The 18,842-nt window shown below is 39.2% G+C and overlaps 1 protein-coding gene across 1 annotated transcript in view; it reads left to right on the top strand.

Annotated features, from left to right (window-relative positions):
• Positions 1 to 10,188: 10,188 nt before the first annotated feature.
• Positions 10,189 to 18,842, top strand: part of IMPG1 (interphotoreceptor matrix proteoglycan 1) — a gene marked incomplete at its 5' end in the record, with an annotated part of 93,632 nt that continues 84,978 nt past the window's right edge. The window contains one exon of the mRNA XM_084624917.1: positions 10,189 to 10,255. Within this exon, the coding sequence (XP_084481043.1) occupies positions 10,189 to 10,255 (67 nt within the window). The remainder of the gene's footprint in view (positions 10,256 to 18,842) is intronic.

The following is an 18,842-nucleotide window of genomic DNA, read 5'->3' as shown; positions in this document are numbered from 1 at the left end:
GAGAGCCTATACACCACATATATATATAAACTCTATCCTACATATAGGGTGCAGAGGCCTTGTAATGGCTCTGTGTGCAAAGAGAGTTTACTTACCAGTAACTACTGTTCTTTTAGGGTTGCCTCTGTGTATTCACACTCCAAGGAACTGCCTTGAAAATCCATATCTGCTGCAGGGGGTGGTGGTACTGTAGCATTCTTGCATAAGGGTGATGTCATAGCTTTACTCTGTATAAAGGAGTGTACACGCCAACCTCCTCAGCAGCCTTCTTCCAATCTGCAGAGTTTCTGATGTGTAACCTCTCTCATCTTTGAGGGCCTCTGTGTATTCCCACTTGTGGGAGATTAGCAAAATGTGTTCCATCGGGCAGATGCATGGAGAGGAGATCTTAATTAAATATGGACAGTAACACCTCTCTCCCAAACTGGGCATCAGAGCACAATGCTAAATCCAAAGAGTGAAAGTATGCATGGCCCTCAAAATTGCTCCTTTGATATCTCCACCAGAGGAATATATCTAAGGCAGGCTTCTGATTGTGTGATCTCTCTAGTAGATTCCTGCATCCAGCAGAGCATCTTCACCTGTAGGCTGGAGACAGGGGGCTGTTTCTGGAGCCTTCTAGGGCATTCAAGTCTGTTAGGGGAGGTGCACTGTACCAGAAGAAGTCGAGCAAAATTGTGGACCGCTATAAGAGAGGGCTTGAAGGGTCAGAAAGGAAAGGCTGACATCCTAGAGGTTAAGAAAAAAAAATCACACACCAATGGGACCTGGTTGTTTTCTGTGAGGAGATCAGACAGCAAACGTCAGACACCAAAACACATTTTTGTTTCATTTCTCTCTCACACATGGGTTGTTGTTTGGATGTTTAGCTGGACTTTTTGTTTGTTTCTTTCTTTCTTTCTTTCTCTCCTGAATTTTGGAGTCATGGGGCTGATGATATGGCTATTGCCTCTGACAAAATGCCTATGAAAGGAAGAAAAATCTGCCAGCAGAGGGTGCTGCTGTATAAAAGGAGTTGCCGCCCAAAGAAAGTGACCAACCTTTCCCTTCCCCACCATGTCACACCCCCCCCACCCAATCAGGAGCAGAACCAGTGGGCTTCGTGACAGCAGTAATGGGATTCAGAGTGCGCCTTAGGCTGGGAGTACAAAGTCACTGAGAACACTGTGGAAAGAAGCAGAGTGAAGTTGGGGAGCAGGCTTGAGTGGATGGAGCTGGGGGTGAGGAGAAGGCCGGAGAGCTGGAGCATAGAGTCTGGGAAGAAGCAGGGTGAGAGGAAGGAGGCAGGGTCTAGGGTAAGTGGGACCACCAGACAGCAGGGAACATGGAGGTTAAAGGGTCATCAAATGGTATTTCTGTAAGTAAAATCTTGGTGCAAAGGTGGATAAAATACACTGATTTTGTGATAAAGTGGAAATGGATTGTGGGAGAGTAAAATTAGTTTGTTGATGTGGGGGATGGAGTGGGGGAATGAAACGAGTTTCGTGGGGGTGTGGAACAACAGATTTTGTATGAGACAGAGGCAGTTTGTGAGTGTGGCGATTGCTCTCCCCCATTCCCTCACCATAACCCATTCAGACATGAAAAATTCCTTGCCCCACCCACCCTGCCTGAGGAATTGCTATGTTTGCTAAAGGGTGTTGTGCAGTTGCATACTGCAGCTTTTAATTTCACCAGAACATGATCTGGTTCACACAATGAAAACATTTGGGAAGCCCTGTGTTCAGACTTGGACCAATCTTGTATATTCTCTTTTGGGCAGAAACTGCCTCTTACTGTGCATCTGTAGAGTGCCTAGCATGGGATATCCCTGATTTCTGTTGAGGCCTGTAGGCACTGCTACAATACTTAAAATATAAACAATTACATATTATAACAACATCATAATTTTAAAAGACTCAAGGAGTGGGGATTCCACCACACTCTTTGAGAGATTGTTCTACAGTGAATTTTTTCCTTTTACTCAATCTAAGCTTTCCATTCTTAATTTAAATACATTTTATTACGTCTACTTATATTCCTTGCAGCATGCTAAACAGTTATTCTCCCTCCTTGATATTTATACCTTTCAGATCTGTATTTGCATCTGAGTTTGTTGGATTAATCAATTAATCAAACTGAGATGGCTGTTAGCATTCAGAGATCTATACAGGTGGGTGTAATGGAATAAACTATGAAATACATGAGGAAAAAATAATACGAAACATTATGAAGTATTTTCCAAGAATTTCTTTAATTTTGGCTATTGACTCAAGACAAAAATCAGTGTAGCTTTGACTCTAAAAACTGAGCAGCTGCTCAGAGCTGAATGGACCCTCTGAGGAGAATGAGCTAAGAACTCTTAAATAGAGTGGACTGAGACTGCACACAGCTGGGATGTGAAAAATATCTGTCTGTCTCTGTAGCAGGAGGCCAATGCAGCTCACTCACTATGAAAGTAATCATTGCCTGGTGAACAGTCTAGAAAAGCTCCAATACTTCAGGAAGCAGCTAGGGAATCTACACATACGAACAAAAATAAATTAAAGTATAAGAATCTCAATATCTCTTTGGAAGAACATAGGTCGTAACCCTGCTAAAATAATATTGCATCTTTCCAATCTGGTTTGTCTGAGCAGTGAACAAATTTTAAAATATGAAAACAGGCAAAATACATCTCTCATCAAAGAAAATTGCCAAAATAGTAAAAAGATATTCTGCTGGGAACGGGCCCTCAATAAGAATTCATCCAATAGACATTTCACTTAAACTTTATCAATACCCGATCCTTGATATCGGAAGTGCCAAGTGAGCAACACAAATAAGAGCTCTTATAATAGGTTCTGCAAGGACTGACATTGTCTGTGGGTCATCAGGTTGTAGAAGCATGAATAATATTTCCCAAAAGGAAGTATGGAGGACACACCAGGACAGATCCTTGAAGGAACTAAGGAAGAAAAGAAAAAGTAGTAGTAAGCAGGACTAAATATACAGGGGACAAAGCAATTACTTGAATTATGGTAATGTCATGCTGAACAGACAAATAAAGCAGTTTAAGAGTGGTAACAAAATTTCAAGGTTAACAGTGTCAGATTCCATAGAGGCCTCCGACAGCAGCAGTAGAGGAAAAACAACAACTTTGGTCTTCAGATAAACACAGGCTATTACCTACACAAGGGCATACATGATGCTGTGGGATGAATAGAAAACAGACTGGAACCTATTAACAAAACAAAACAAAACAAACTCATTTAGATGGGCAGACAGTACTTGTAACCTTCCTCTCAAAAATCTTTGCCAGAAAAGGTATATAGCAGAATTTCTCTAAGAGTCCAAAAATGATAGATTTACAACTGAAAGTAACTGAAGCTGAGAGACTGATAATATAGACAGCAACAGTACTTAAAACACTTCCCCAAGCATTCTCAAGCATTAAATGAAGAGGTAATTAAATGCAATCTTAAGCTGACCCCCCTCAAACTTCCCTATGGTTTGTCAAGGAACTCTGAAAAAGTAAAGGATGGACAACATTTTCTTGGTATGCATTCAGTAGTACATATGTTTATTTGTCTATTCAGCATGACATTTCCATAGTTCAAATAATTGCTCACCACTCAACATGACTGAATACTTCACTTCCTTCCCTTTGTCTTACCACTACCATCCCATTCCCCCCATTGCTATAGAAAGAAGCTGAGCTATCAGTTAGTCCCATGTTTCATATTTCTGATTAGACAACATGTATCATGAAAGATGGAGTCTATATATGCCTGGCTTTGCACACAGCTACACCTTAATTACTGCTGAATTCTGCAGAATTGATAACTACAGTCATCAATTTAATGTGCTGTGACACTCTGCACCCCAGGGTTGTGGCTGTGCTGAGTGATAACAGCACCTGGAGGGATTTGCGGCTTGTCACTAGCAAAACATTGTGAGAGACAGCCGAGGCTGAAGAGTTAAGAGGGCACAGCAGTCCCACAGTCCCAAGCTGCACCCCAGGGATCCTGTCACACATGCTATACATGTCATAAATGTTCTGTGGACACTATATCCATCTACTAAAACTAGAAAAATCCTTTCTGAGCTGCAAGAGGAAAACAACTTGTCAAATCAGCAGTTGAAGAAGCATGTTTCAGTTCATTAGAGCTTCTATGTGTTAGACGCTTAAGCAGCTCTTGGAATAACAGAAAATTGCGCTTGAGTATGTAGGCAAGTACAAGATAATCTGGACTGGCAGATAGGCTATTGTATATCTCCACGGACTACAACCTAGTGGCTAGTTGGGCATTTTCCTGCCCATCATAAATAACCATTTTATATCCTATGTAGACATCTGGTACATCACAAAAACATCATGTACTATGACAACATCAGCAATCTTTGTTCACAAGAGGCCAGATTGAAATAGAAAAGGATGTAGCCCATCAGGGCTGAGGTATATTTGCAGAGATACATTCAGAACCATGTCTTTCTCACACTCTTATCTGCCTGTCACATTTAGGTGCATCTAAATTCATCAACCTTTTTAACAATTCCACTGTAAATAGAAAATGAAGAAGATTGGTCAAGAAGTCAATGCGAATGAGACACCTGTAACTCACTCATCATGTAAATGTACCCATGTGACTACCTTTTTCTGTTATACATAAGAATGAACGGTGCTGACATCATGTTAGTAATAATATCACATTATCCTCAAGATGGCTAGTGGTGCCGCTTTAGCAAAGAATTATGACTCAGAAGACTTTTAGGGGCATTATTACCATTTCATTCTGATTTAAAATGAGTATTAAAAGCTCTGATGCTTTTATACATATAAGCAGATGTAGCGCTGTATTGAGCTAACTTTTGCTGCTGTCCTCAAACTATCTGGCCAGTCCAGAATTTCACAGCATTTTCTGTAACTGCAGAACTGAACTTCACCAGAAGTCCTAGTCTGAGTGGAGAGAGGTATGAAAGGAAAAATTCAACTTGCTTCATAACTCAATATTAGGGGAGTAATTATTATTATTAATATCAGCCCAAATTGACTTCAGTGGGAGATTAGTCTGAGTTAAAGGACAATGTGATGTCTCCATTATTATTAAATTTATTTATATATCACCATATATTTAGTTGGAGCTTTATAAAAAGTTTAACAAGTTCTGCATCCCAAAGATCACCTAAAGCAGCCAATAAGAACCAGACACAGAGCAGGCAAGTATTGTAGTGGTGAGATTTTTGATGGGAACAAAGTATGGAGACTTTCTGGAAGAAATAGGTTTTAAGGAGGGATTAAAAGGAAGAAAGAGAGGGCAAACAAGAAGCAGCTGTTACTTAATTACTTAGTGTTACTGTTAGTTAGCTTTTTCTGGAACAGAGACTAGATCTCCACAGTTTCAAGATGTCAATCACTCATGCAATCATCTTTGCTCATTGCCGCTTTGGAGAGATACCAGAAAGGAAAAAAGGGGGAGGTCCATCCAAACATAAAAAATAAAATTGAGGTATTTTTAAATGAGGCTTAATCTTTTTCACTTCACAAATATTTTGTTTTGTCGATGAGAATATGTTGTATGAGAACATGATTTTCTTTCTTTATTTCAGTAAAGAGAAGAAAAGTGTGATGGCTGAATGATTGTAGAGACAAAAGTACAAGGAAATACTATCCAATGGAAAAGGCTAGAGGACATGCAAAAACAATGGATGATCATTGTGGTGAATGAGTTAAACCAGCCATAGCACTGATTAGTGCCAGGGACTAGGCTTTGGTAAGCAGAAAGCAAAACATAAATAATAAAATAATGTAAATCTTACTTAATAGTGATAATATTAACAGAGGGACAGGAAGAAAATAACCAACTAGTTCATTTCCACTTCTCACTGGTGTCTTTGCTCCTGCAGAAGCTTTTCATGTGTTTTTAGTCCTGTGAGCAGCTGTGACAAGTCTGGTGCTACTCCTGCAGTTCCATTCCTAATTTTACTTCTCTCCCTGCTCAGCGTAAATCATCAGCATCATCAACAACGGTCCATCCAAACTGGATCATGGTATACGCGTAAAAGGTCTAATCAGGTGCTTGAAGAATCCGCTTATGGCTGACACATCCAACTCGAGCATGACACAGCTTGTTATAAATTTCATAGATCCATGTATTGTCTGAGTTAGAGTCCAAGATTACAGCACGCTGCTTTCTTCTTTCTCACTTTGCTTCCATCCTCTTGATCAAAGCCACTTCCTCTTGAGCTGCACCCAGTGCCAGATATTCCCTCCAAATTGGATGGGATTCTTTCACTCCTCCCAGCTTTTTACCTTGGTGCTGAATGACTTCATGTCATTTTTGCACACATTGTGGTACCGCCAGAAAGGGTGACCCTGCTTTCTTAGCGCCATTCGAAATCTCACTGTACAAAATATTACTGAGGATATGGTCTCCTCCCATTCAGTGTAAATAATGTAATACTAATATATGCTTCCAGAACTGTGGTACAGCTCTCTGAGGCAGTATAACATTAAAAAGGAAAAGAATGTAGTTAGCCAAATCACGAGCAGAAATGTCTCAATATATTTAGGTTCTGCTCCTATACAAATCAGTGTCAAAACATTAAAGAGCAGAGTCATTAGAACAATTACTAGATCACTTAGAAAGAAGTTTGTTTTCACCTTACTTACTTCCAGCAGAGCAGTACTTCTACTTTCCTGCTGTTATCGTGATCATGGGAGGGAGCATGTAGTTCCTCAAATTTAAACTTAGCACTTCCTGGCTCAGGTACTTTCAGAGATACTGCAAACTCTTTATTTACTAATTACAAAATTCTAACTCCAGTTAGGATAAGGCTTGTTTATGAAAACAACCTGCTCATAGAGAGACAGTGTTTATTGATTTGTAGGATCATAGAATTTAAAGGTGAAAAGTGTCTCCAGGAGTTCCACTTTAAAATGTATGTTCACTGTACAGAGACAAGCTATGATTCCCTCTGAAGGACTGGTGTCATATCAAAACTCTGATGTAAGGTTTTCATAAAATGCAGTTTTTGTGAAAGAAAAGGAAGGAAACAGTCTTTTGTCAGTTGGAAGTTTTACTTTAAACAGCAGAACTAGTGTATTCTTTCAGATATATGCACTGATTCATTGCACTAACCACTAATAGCTCTAGTTTTCCCATTTATGTGCACTTATCTTGTCTGAACAGACATTTCAGCTTGCAGTACTGCCCCTTCCATGCCTCCCTGGCATATTTTTAATGCATTATTGAATTTCAGCCAGAATCAAAAAAAGATTTTGCCTCTTTAAGAATATATAATTGTTGTTGACAGCAAACCAGCTAGAAGAATGACTTCCAGATTAATTAACAGTGACCCATAATTAAAAACAGCAGTACTTAGAGATGGAATGGTCCCTTGATAGTATTGCTTTAGCTATAATGAGTGTTTATCATTATTGTTTGCTTGGACTGTAGCAGTTATGAAGGTTAGTTACAAAAAATTTAATTAAAAGGAAATAAGTAAAAGGTACTAGCCTTGACAGAAAACAACTTGAAATATTCATGATTTACAGATCATCTCCCTATACTCAGATCCCAGCAGCATAATTTTTAGTCACAAACTTGCTGGATAGCCTAATATTTTCCTTAAACTAGCACATTTAATTAAAAAGAACATTGTTAAAGTGTTTTCTTTCTTTTAAAATCAATTCTCTACCCAGGGCTGTACACTGAAAAACCTTGAAAGTAAAATTTCATTTCTAAACATGTATTCTTCCATTATTCATGAAGGGATTGTTGTCCAGTGTGGGAGATAGGAAAGACTCCTGGTTCTAGGTCCCTAGCTCTCATAATGACTCATAATGTGATCTTCAGCCAATCTCATTGACCCACACTTTCAAAAGTGTCCTCTAATATTGGTTGCTTCAATTCGACACCTGGGTCCAGATTTTTAAAGCTATTTGGGTATTGCTACATTCAGTGTTGCACAGCCTAACTGATTTAGGAACCTAAATCTCTTTTTCAAAAGGGATTTAGGAGTCTAAATCCTATTGACTATTATGAAATTTAGACTCCTTAGTGCCTAAATCCCCTTTAAAGAAGAAAAGGAATACTTGTGGCTCCTTAGAGACTAACTAATTTATTTGAGCATAAGCATAAACTTTCGTGAGCTACAGCTCACTTCATCGTATGCATCCAATAAAGTGAGCTGTAGCTCACGAAAGCTTATGCTCAAATAAATTGGTTAGTCTTTAAGGTGTCACAAGTACTCCTTTTCTTTTTGCGAATACAGACTAACATGGCTGTTACTCTGAAACCTTTAAAAAAGAGATTCAGGATTCTAAACTAGTTAGGTGTTGTGACGGTGAGTGCAGTAACACCTAAATAGCTTTAAAAATCTGGGTCTAAGTGATTTAGGCAGCTAAGTCCCATTTTCAAAAGTGAATTAGGCTCATAAGGGCCAAATTCTCATTGAAAGGCAATGGGAGTTCTTGGTGCCTAGCACCTCAGAAAAATCCCCCTCACTTACAAAAGTTAGGCAAAAAATGGAGGCAACCAAAATTAGATGATATTTTTGAATACTTGACTCTTTTCCCGGATATCTCATTTTATCCACCTTTTAAATAAGATTTGCTAAAACTTAGCTGGCTCTTAAGAGTGCTTGATAGGTTTGATTATAGTTTGAAAAGCATCTCAATCCAGATATGAGAGGTGTAGTATTCGAGTAAAGGTTAATTATGTTCTTCCGTGCAAATGTCCTCAAGTATAAATCCAGATCATCCTTCATTCTGGCTGTATTGATGGCATGGATTTCTTTGTGTTAAGAAGGCTGTTGAAACTTTTGTTCTGAAAACAACATAAAAAGTTACTATGGGTTTTGAAAACAGATAAGGAGAACAAAGAAAGGTAGGTCAAATTTTGGTCCCAGCAATGTCCCTGTACTAATTGTTCTAAGTATTTAGAAGAGGGTGATCTTTGTTTTCTTTTGCGATTGTTCAAATCCCATGTAAAAATAGAACACTGACCAGGTTCAAATGAAGGTTGTTCTTAAAGCAACTTGTACATGCAGAGCTAGAAGGATTCTTGTTGCCAGCAAATAGCCTCCGTTTGTACAGTACAGTCACCACATAAATCTCTAAATAGGACAGACGGCTGTACATGCTCACCTGGCAGCCCTCCCTGATTAACAAAACTTTACAAAATGCTTTTGAAAATAATGTAGCAAATGTAGGACATAAATATAACAAAGGGCCTACCAAATGTTATGTAATAGGAATATTTATTTATATAACTGTAAAAGAACTGCTTGTAACAGTTTTTTCACTCATTGGCCTGATTGAGCTAGAGCTTGAAATGCTATTTCCCTCCTCCCCTTTTTTATTCCTCTCCCTATAACCACCTCCTCCCTCCCCCATTCCTCATTTGGAATCAGATTGTTCCAGTCCTGACTGCTACAGCAATTTACTGCTGAGTCATGGCATTTTACCAGTGAAACAGAATGGATTGTCCATCATCAGAGCTATGGAAATATTGCAAAAGCAAACTTTCTGGTGTGAGAAAGGAGAAGAGCTCCCAAGTCAAACACTGCTGAAAAGCTCCATACAGTCACAGTTCTTTCAGACAAGCAATTAGTCATCTTCTTCAAAGGAAGTTCACCATTTGTTATGGTCATACATTTCAGAAATAATGCAATCAACTGTCGCCATCATTTCGCAATGCCTCTGCTGACATGCCATATTACTGGAATGACCAAATGACCAAAATGTACAGGTAATGGCCACTAGAAGAGGCTTCTGTTATTTATCATGGTGCTACTGAAGTCTTCTGGGGCTGACAGATGCCACTCCAGAAGGTTAATAAGATGAAGATAGCTCTTCCAGCTGGACTATAAGAGGGATTATGTCTGAGCAGTAGATAAACAGATTATTCCAGAAACAGACACTGTTGGGGTTTTTTTAAAACTTCGTCACTCTTATCACATTTAGGAGTTTACCACTCCAGTCCCCCTTTCAGTCTCCTGGACTACAAGTGTGTGTGTTTGAGGGGTTTGTTCAGTAACTGTGTTCTGACACCTGTTTCACACTTTGCCTGAGATTCAAAACATTTCAAACTGTTGAGCACTTTCTTAAAAAAGTAGAAATACGAGGCAGTTTGGGAATTTTAGTTCTTAAAAAGAAATCTGTTAGCCAGTCTAAACTGGTCATATTTCCTGCATGACAATCCTTGAAGGTTCTGAATTGCCAGCATGCATTTGAAAACTGGATTAATATTTCTGGTCATTTGTCTTGCTCTCCAAGTTCAAGGAAGCAAAGGTAAGTTCACATGTAAAATGATTTTATTTATTTATTTTGTGTTGTAGTTGAAAAATCTTTGGAAAGGTCAAGTGGTTTTCCCTCGCTATAAAAGTCACTGCCTAGAATTGGGTGCTACAAAAGTCGAGGTTAGTGACACTGTTAACTTGACAGGCGACCCTAAGAAAATGTTGCCTTAACTTGTATCATGTAGGTTTGCTCTGCATTAAATTCTCTGTAAAAGATGCACTTTAGTTTATTTACTTATTTATGTTTCTAGATGAAAGAACAATTACAAATTACGTGGAAGGGGCACAATAGCTGAAGTGAATGCATAAGAAAATGATTGTACTCTTAATGAGAATTCGTTGTTACTGAACTGAAAAGAAAGCAACAAAGTGTATTTTTGGTTTTACTGGGTACTGTCATGGCCAACTTAAAAGACTTCTAGGTATATACACAAATATTGTAGGTGGAAACAATACTGCCAAAAAACAGAAAATAGCAATACAAATAAGGGCGACGTTACTGATAAATGTGTACAGCAGAACAAGCAGAAAAATTTAAACATTATAAAAGAAAAATGAAAAAGAATACATCTGCTGACTTAAGTACTTAGTGAAAAAATGTAAAAAAAAATCATAATAGTAATTTTTTCTGGCATGTAAAATAAATTTAAAATCTGTTTCAATGAACAGATTCCTACAAAAAAATAAATAAAAGGAAGCATCGATTTGTAAGCCTTTAGGAAGAATAAAAGCAAGACAGAGCAGAGACAACTATTCTGTATTCAGTGAAGCAACTAACAATTGTTCCTTTAGACATATTGAAAAGTTCACAAGTCTTTCTTTAATTGTTCAACATGAACAAGAACAAAAACAAAAACATGAAAATGTGTTTTTCCTCTTGTTCATTTACATACAGGGAAAAAAACATCAGATTTTATTCTTATCACAAAAGGTTGTTGGGTTTTTTGTTTGTCTGGCTATACCGAAAGGAGGACAGGGGACATTTGACATGGGTTTAATCAGGCCTCAACTTTATTATTAAATGTCTGGGATTACCCGGCAGATAAAAGTGTACAGTGCAGGTAAACCCATGTTTATTCCATAATTATGCACGGGGGAGGGTTGTTTGTTTTATTTCATTTTTGGTTTGGGGGTTTTATTTCTTTGTTGTTATTTTTTAGATTGCTTACTAACTTTTCTGTCTGTCTTTGACATTTATGTAATCTAATTAAAACCCCAGGTTGCTGTTGCTTTACACTTTGCCTAAGGGATTCATAAATGGCCTAACACATCTTACTTTCTTTCAGTCCTAGTCATGTTAGTTAAATGCAGAGATCAGGCAGTATCAGAAAAAGAGTATTTCCATTTGTATTTAAATGTTTGTAGAGGAAGAGAGAGCCCCAGTATTCTTCAGTCTGTTGTTAATAACATTTAGAAAACTTTATTTATGCAGCAAAGACTATTACCATTTTTCTGTTTGCAGATTTTGTTTTCGGTTTTTTTAAGTAGTGGTTTTATCTCACTGAAATATAGACAAACAGCTATAGAGAACATTTAGTTCATCCAAGTATTGAGGATGATTTACCTTGGAAAAACATAATGTTAATGCATTTACAAAATTATAAGATGAAACTTATTCTGTGTTATTATTAATGCACTAATGATGGTATCAATAATATGTACACTTGTGATTATAAAACTAGAAAGAAATGAAATGAAAATTAAAGCTGAATATTCTGGCTTATCATCATTTGTTGTACCTAGATATTGCAATACATCTGATAACCGTATAATTGGATGGCATTTTACAAAGATAAGTTTAGGCTAAATATTAGGGGAAACTTACTAAACAAAGTGCCGGACTGGTTTGTGAGTGTTTTCTGCAAGAGATTTAATAGAAGTCCCATTACTGGAACATTTAATAATACCTGTGGACGACTTGCTAGATAATATTTAGGGATCATCTTGCACCTAAAGAGGGAAAGGACTAAATGATTACATGGATTTTTTTTCATCTCTACTCTTTCTAATTCTTTAAAATAAACAGCAACACACAACAGTTTGATCAAATATTATTGCAATTCTTAGGAACAAAGCTTATCGGAATTTCCTGGCTTTTGTTGTTTTAGCTGGCAGTAGTTTGTTATGTACATTCATTTTTAATAATAATTGGAAAAATTCCCACACCCCAATGTTTGGAAAGTATGTCCACGCACAAATTGAGATTATTTTTGTTCTCATACATATTCATTATTAATATTGTATAGTCAAACATTTTTAAAACTAAATTCTGCTCTCAAATATCCATGCATTGACTTCAAAGGTATTTAGGTGTTCAATGATGCAGACAGGTGGCTCATGAGATTCTCAGAAGTGCCAAGAACCCAGAACCTCAAACGTATTTAGGTGCCTAATCAATGGGATTCAGGTGCCTAGGTGCTTTTGAAAATCCCACTACTTGAATATCTGCATCTTTAGACACCTAAATATCTTTAAAAATCTCACCCTAACTACTTAAATTCAAGTAGTGGGTGTTAGTGGATAGCGGAAATAATCTGGATGTGTTCAAAACTTTCATGGCCCTTCCAGTCTACTATACAGTGCAACTGCTGTACATGTATAGCTGGAGATACTCAGCATTCCTAGGAAATTGAAGGCTCAAATGCAAATTAACTTTTTTCCTTTAAAAAAGAAATCTTCAGAACACTAATAGTCTCTAAACTAATTCATGGATTAATCAATCGCTGATTTTTTCCCCTATCACAGAACTGTCAAACTCAAATTGTTATTTTCAAGGTGGCCAGAAAAAATTGAGTTAGTTTTCTGAGATATTCTATTTTCTCCCTACCCATCTAATTTTGCTTTGAGAGCCTCAACAACCAAGAAGGCTACACATGTCAAAGGGGCTTGCTGGAGATGAATACAAGGGGACTTCATGGGCTGAGTACACAGAACTTCAACAATGCTCCAGAGCTTGTTAGTCCAAAGAGGATCCAAAGGCTGAACTTGAGCTTGCATTTTATGCATTACCCTACCACTAAGCTCGCACAAACCTTTTTTAACACAGAAGAAAAACCCAACACAAAGTGTGTGCGACATTACAGCCTAGAATGAATGTGAGTTACAAAGCACTGAAAATACAAATTCACCAGTGAAAATGTTGAGCGGCTTTGAGCTACAGCAGCATCTCCTGCAATTATGTACTGAAATTATGTACTTTTGTACCCCACTTTCAGTAGGAAAGAAGGTACGCTAGCCGCATAACAGTGCTTATTTCAGGCTGCTACATTTCAGGGGATTTTTAAGTAGACAAATATTCTCCATTCACTCACAGTCATTCTTTAGGAGACAATGGCTTTCTGTGTGCTCGGTGAAATCATTTTAATTCAGTCTGACTTATCCCTTCCCGTTGAGCTGTGCCAATTCAACAGTAACTGTTGCAGATTTTTGTTACTTGTAATTGCCCTTGAGAAAAGGGTTAAACAAATCTATGCCAAAGGAAGGGGCGGGGGGGAAATCATTAAAAAAGTCAAAGAAACAAAACATGGAAATGCCAGATTTACTCATCAGAATTATTCCACAGATCATCCATGAAATAAAAATTCATCTTGCTGAATTAAGGACAGTAGCTTCCCTGTTTATGTTTATAAACAACTGAAAAAATAAAATTCAGGTTACTCTGAATGCAAAAACAGTGAATTAATTAGGAATGGTTTTTAATATTTGGCATTCCTTGACTTAACTCCAAAGTTAAATATATGTATTAAAATATTAGTATTGTCAGTGAATATTAAACCGGAGTAGCACATGTATTATAGTTTTGCACACCGATACTGTGGTGATTGGTGCATTATAAATACTTACACAAGATAGCTTTTAAGAGAACAACAATAGAGATGGACTCTAGAGAACAAGGTATTTATCACCAATAAAGGGCTGTCTGTCCTTGAAGGATCTAAACTAAAGGCCACAGAGAAGGGACTTTATCCCAAATTACTCTCCACATGCTAGAAGCCATATTATGGTTTAGTATGTTCTGCACAATTTCTTATAGTGCCCTCATAACTGTGGTATCTTAGTGCCTACTAGTTGGACATTAAGTAACAAGATTAATATCTGTCATGTGTGGTTCATGTGCTCTCATCCTTTTCTCAGGAGAAAAAACTGTATATGCATTCTGGTGTATTTGTTATGGGGTTTAATTTTTTTTTCACCCTAAATTATATGTACATGTTTGTCATGGACACAGGACTAGCTGTGTCTCTGCCCCTTTTCTGGTCTCTCTGAAGGTCTCTTCCCCTTACATAAGAACATAAGCACGGCCGTACTGGGTCAGACCAAAAGTCCATCTAGCCCAGTATCCAGTCTTCCAACAGTGGCCAATGCCAGGTGCCCCAGAGGGAATGAACAGAACAGGTAATCGTCAAGTGATTCATCCCCTGTTACCCATTCCCAGCTTCTGGCAGTTCTCTGTTCTGTTTCTGGCAACATCCCCTGTTGCCCGTTCCCAGCTTCTGGCCTTATCTGTCTTGGGGTGGAATCTTGGCATCTTAGACTGGGGCCCAATAACACTTATCACCTTGCAGGCCAGACTGGGTTTCAGGCACCTTCAGGAACCTGTGATATTGACCAATACCCTTATTAAAGCAAAGTATTTTTTTATTAAATATTGGGAACAAAGCATTAGAGAAAAAGGGATTCCTCAATAACAAAGAGCTGACACATCTTTAGTTTCACCTACTCTTACATTTCACTACAGGCTAAGTTAGACAGACTTTCCTCTTACATTAAAGTAACAGAACAGAACCAACTTATATTCTCCTAGCAAGCCCAGATCCTCCTGAGGGTCCCTGGGTCCCTCAGTCCAACCCATTCTGTTCAGACATGTTTCAGTAGTCCCCAGGAGAGCAGGCTAGAGCCATCAAGGCTGTTTACTTTGGCATTGCCTCTTAATGACCCTTAAGTGTAAGTTAGGAGACACTTAAAAAGGGGGCTTCTTTTCTCTATCCCTAGGTGGGGAGGTTATCTCAGCTACCCAGAGTGACCCCTACAGTGAAGGATTCCACCACAATTATGGGACAGACATTGCCAGATCTAAACACTCTATTAACAATCGCCAAAAAGCACCCCTACGTTTTCACAAAATTGCTAATAGTTTATACTTAATGCAGTTGAGGTCCCCGTTTGTGCCTCACAGACTTTAATGTATTAGGGAAGTACTGTTATCCCCACTTTACCAAAGGGGAACTGAGGCACAGGGAGGCTAAGTGATTTACCCAAGGTCACACTGAAAGGCTGTGGCAGAGCAGAGAACTGAATGTAAGACTCCACGTCCCAATCTAGCACCCTAAACTCTGCACCATCCTTCCTTTCTCTTAGGGAGGCTATGTCAAGACCCTTACACTTGGAACAAAATGTAGTGAGGTTTGTTGTGGTTCTTAGCTCCTGTAGAAGTTCATTGCAGATTCATGGACTGAGAAAGCTCTATTTCCTGCACTGGTAAGCTTTACCTTTGCAGCAAACAGTTCCATTTGCCTGAGGACTGGTGTCCTTATCCCAGAGCTTTAGGTGATCTTTTAGACACCATGGCTTCAGACTCCTAAAAGTACTTTCTTCTGCCAACCAACATAACCATCATCTTACTTCAGCTTCAACCAGCTGCTCTCTTCACCCATTAGTTGATCTTCTCCAAGCAATGAACCATCTTGGTGGTGCTTGTACATATCAAAGGATAGACATAGTTGGATGTCATCTGCAAATTGGTGGCACTTGAACCCATGTTGTCTCACAGTTCTCCTAGTGGCAGCATGTAGATGCCGAATGACATTGAATGGAGCAGTGGTTCTCAACCAGGGGTATGTGTACCCCTTGGGGGTACTCAGAGGTCTTCCGGGGGTACTCAGCTGATCTAGATATTTGCCTAGTTTTACAACAGGCTACATATAAAGCAATAGCAAACCAAAATTTCATAGACAATGATTTGTTTATACTTCTCTATATACTATACGTGAAAGTAAGTACAATATTTATATTCCAATTGGTTCATTTTATAATTATATGGTAAAAATAAGAAAGTAAGTAATTTTTCAGTAATAGCGTGCTGTGACACTTGTGTATTTTTGTCTGATTTTGTAAGTTTTTAAGTGAGGTGTAACTTGGGGGTACACAAGACAAATCAGACTCTTGAAAGGGGTACAGTCGTCTGTAAAGGTCGAGAGCCACTGGTATGGAGAATTGATCCTAAAGACACGCTTTAAATGAGGGGCCTAGTAGCAGAGATACAGTGTCTCTTCACTGTCCTTTGGGTGCATCCTCAAGGAAGGACTCAAATCATTATAAAGCATTCTCTGGTACCCTTGCCACCTCCCTCAGGTGGGGTAGCAGTATCTCGGGATCAAGAGTATCAAATCCTGCAGAGAGATCCAGGAAAATGAGAATGGATGTCTCCCCTCTATCCACTAACATCAAGAAATCATCCACCAATGACATTAATGCTGTTTCTGGCCCATGTCCTGGCCTGAAACCAGATTGTACTGGATCCTGAGTATTGGCTTCAGCTAGATGAGCTCATAGGAAGCCTTTGGCTAGTTTCTCTAAGAACTCGTTCAGGAATGGAAGATTTTATACTGGGCAGGGCTTGAATAGATTTGCTGCAACCAGGATGCATTTCTTCAGTGCTGGTTGCACTTGGTTGAAGGAGGAAGATTCCTTTCCTGAATGAGGCAGTGGCAGGACCGGCTCTAGGCACCAGCAAAGCAAGCACATATTTGGGGTGGCACAATTCCAGGGGCGGCGTTCCGGCCATCCTTTTTTTTTTTTTTTGGCTTGGGCAGTTGCGCTCTCGGAGCTTGGGGTGGCAAATTTTTTGCTGGGGGCAGCAAAAAACCTAGAGCAGGCCCTGGGCATTGGTTATTTCTGTCAGGAAAGACCCACTCTCTTATGATTCTCTTTTACCAGGTAGGAAGGGCAGGATCCAGATTCACCTGTCTTAAGTCAAGACTTCTTCAACATGACCAATACTTTCTGTAGAGTGAATGTGTGAACTCAGACTGAAGATGGGCTGTTTGTTGGTCCGTGTATAGGCTTGGATCCGTGCAACAAGAGGAACCTTCCCAAACATGTGTGATCTTTTACAGCAAAGTAGGAGGATTGTTCTTCACTGAGCATGATGCGGCATAGACTTGGCTGTAGATTGTAGGCCGTCTGTGTTAATGAAGCAGTTTTCCACCCTCACTAGCTCCTTAGGTTGGGATTTGGCAAGTTCTGTGGAGTCTGAGAAGAAGTTTCTCTTGGCCTGTTATACATCCTCACCATAGGCTTGGAGAAATTCTGTTTCAATCTGTCTGCTTCAGCATTTGTTTTCAGTGATTGGTGTTTGAGTTTCCATCTCTCTCTCTCCTCATCTGGTTTAGGATGTCAGAAAACCAAGGACATCTGTGTGGGCAAGCAGGGAGAACAAGACGTTTGTGGGAGGGGAGCAGTGTGTCACTGGTCAAGTTCCTTGGGGATACTCAGTTAAGGAAATGAACTTCTTCCCATTCACTGAAATTCCAAATCAACTCGTGCACCATTGAGTGAAAACAGTAATGTCTGGTACTGCAATGCTAATCCAATGAGGTTCCAGGGGGGTAGAAGAGTCAAGATGCCCTTACTTAGTTCATTATCCCTTTGCTTATCCATATGAAAGCCATTGCTTTAAAAAAAATGTGTTTTGCAAAGAATGTTTTTTTTCCTAATCAAGAGATTTAAGACTGTCATTTTGTAAACTTCATATTTGGAAATAAATCATCAAAAGCTCTTCTATTGTTTTATTTTAATACATGTTCTTGACTCTCAAGATTTTTCTTTACTAATTATGAAATTGGATCAGTCATTCATTCATTCAAGGAAAATGGTCTCAGCAGTACATTGTCTCATTTGAATATTGTATTACTGTAAGACAATTCCTCCAGACTTTGATGGGAATTTTACTTAAGTAAATAATGAAGGCCACCTTCATGCTATGGAGCATCTAGAGATGACACACCAAAGCCACAGTTCTTCTGGATTCTCAAGGACAGAAATCCCATGCATTCTGGGACATGCCAAAGATTGTGCCTCCATACTGCGCTCACTTAACCAAAAAGAGGCTGGATAGCCATCTGTCTTGAATGGTTTAGACTAGCAGTTCTCAAACTGTGGGTCGGGACCGCAAAGTGGGTTATGACCGCATTTTAATAGAGTCACCAGGGTTGTCTTAGACTTTCTTCAGTCTGGGGCTGAAGCCTGAGCTCCACCGCTCAGGGCCGAAGCCAAAGCCCAAGGGCTTCAGCTCTGGGTGGTGGGGCTCAAGTTACAGGCCCCCTGCCTGGGGCTGAAGCCCGTGGCATTTGGTTTTGGCATCCCGGCCTGGGGCAGAGGGGCTTGGGTTCCTTCTCCCCCCAATACCCCCATGCAAGGCGGCAGGGCTCAGGCGGGCTCAGGCTTTGGTCTCTCCTCCTGGGATTGTGTGGTAATTTTTGTTGTCAGAAGGGGGTCATGGTGCAATGAAGTTTAAGAACCCCTGATTTAGACACAACAAATCCTATATCTTGGGCAAGGGGTTGGGTCCCTTCTAAACC

This window comes from Lepidochelys olivacea (genome assembly GCF_965140295.1).
Source record: "Lepidochelys olivacea isolate rLepOli2 genome assembly, chromosome: 3".
In the NCBI taxonomy this organism is placed as follows: Eukaryota; Metazoa; Chordata; order Testudines; family Cheloniidae; genus Lepidochelys; species Lepidochelys olivacea.
This window is presented reverse-complemented; position numbering and strand designations above follow the sequence as displayed.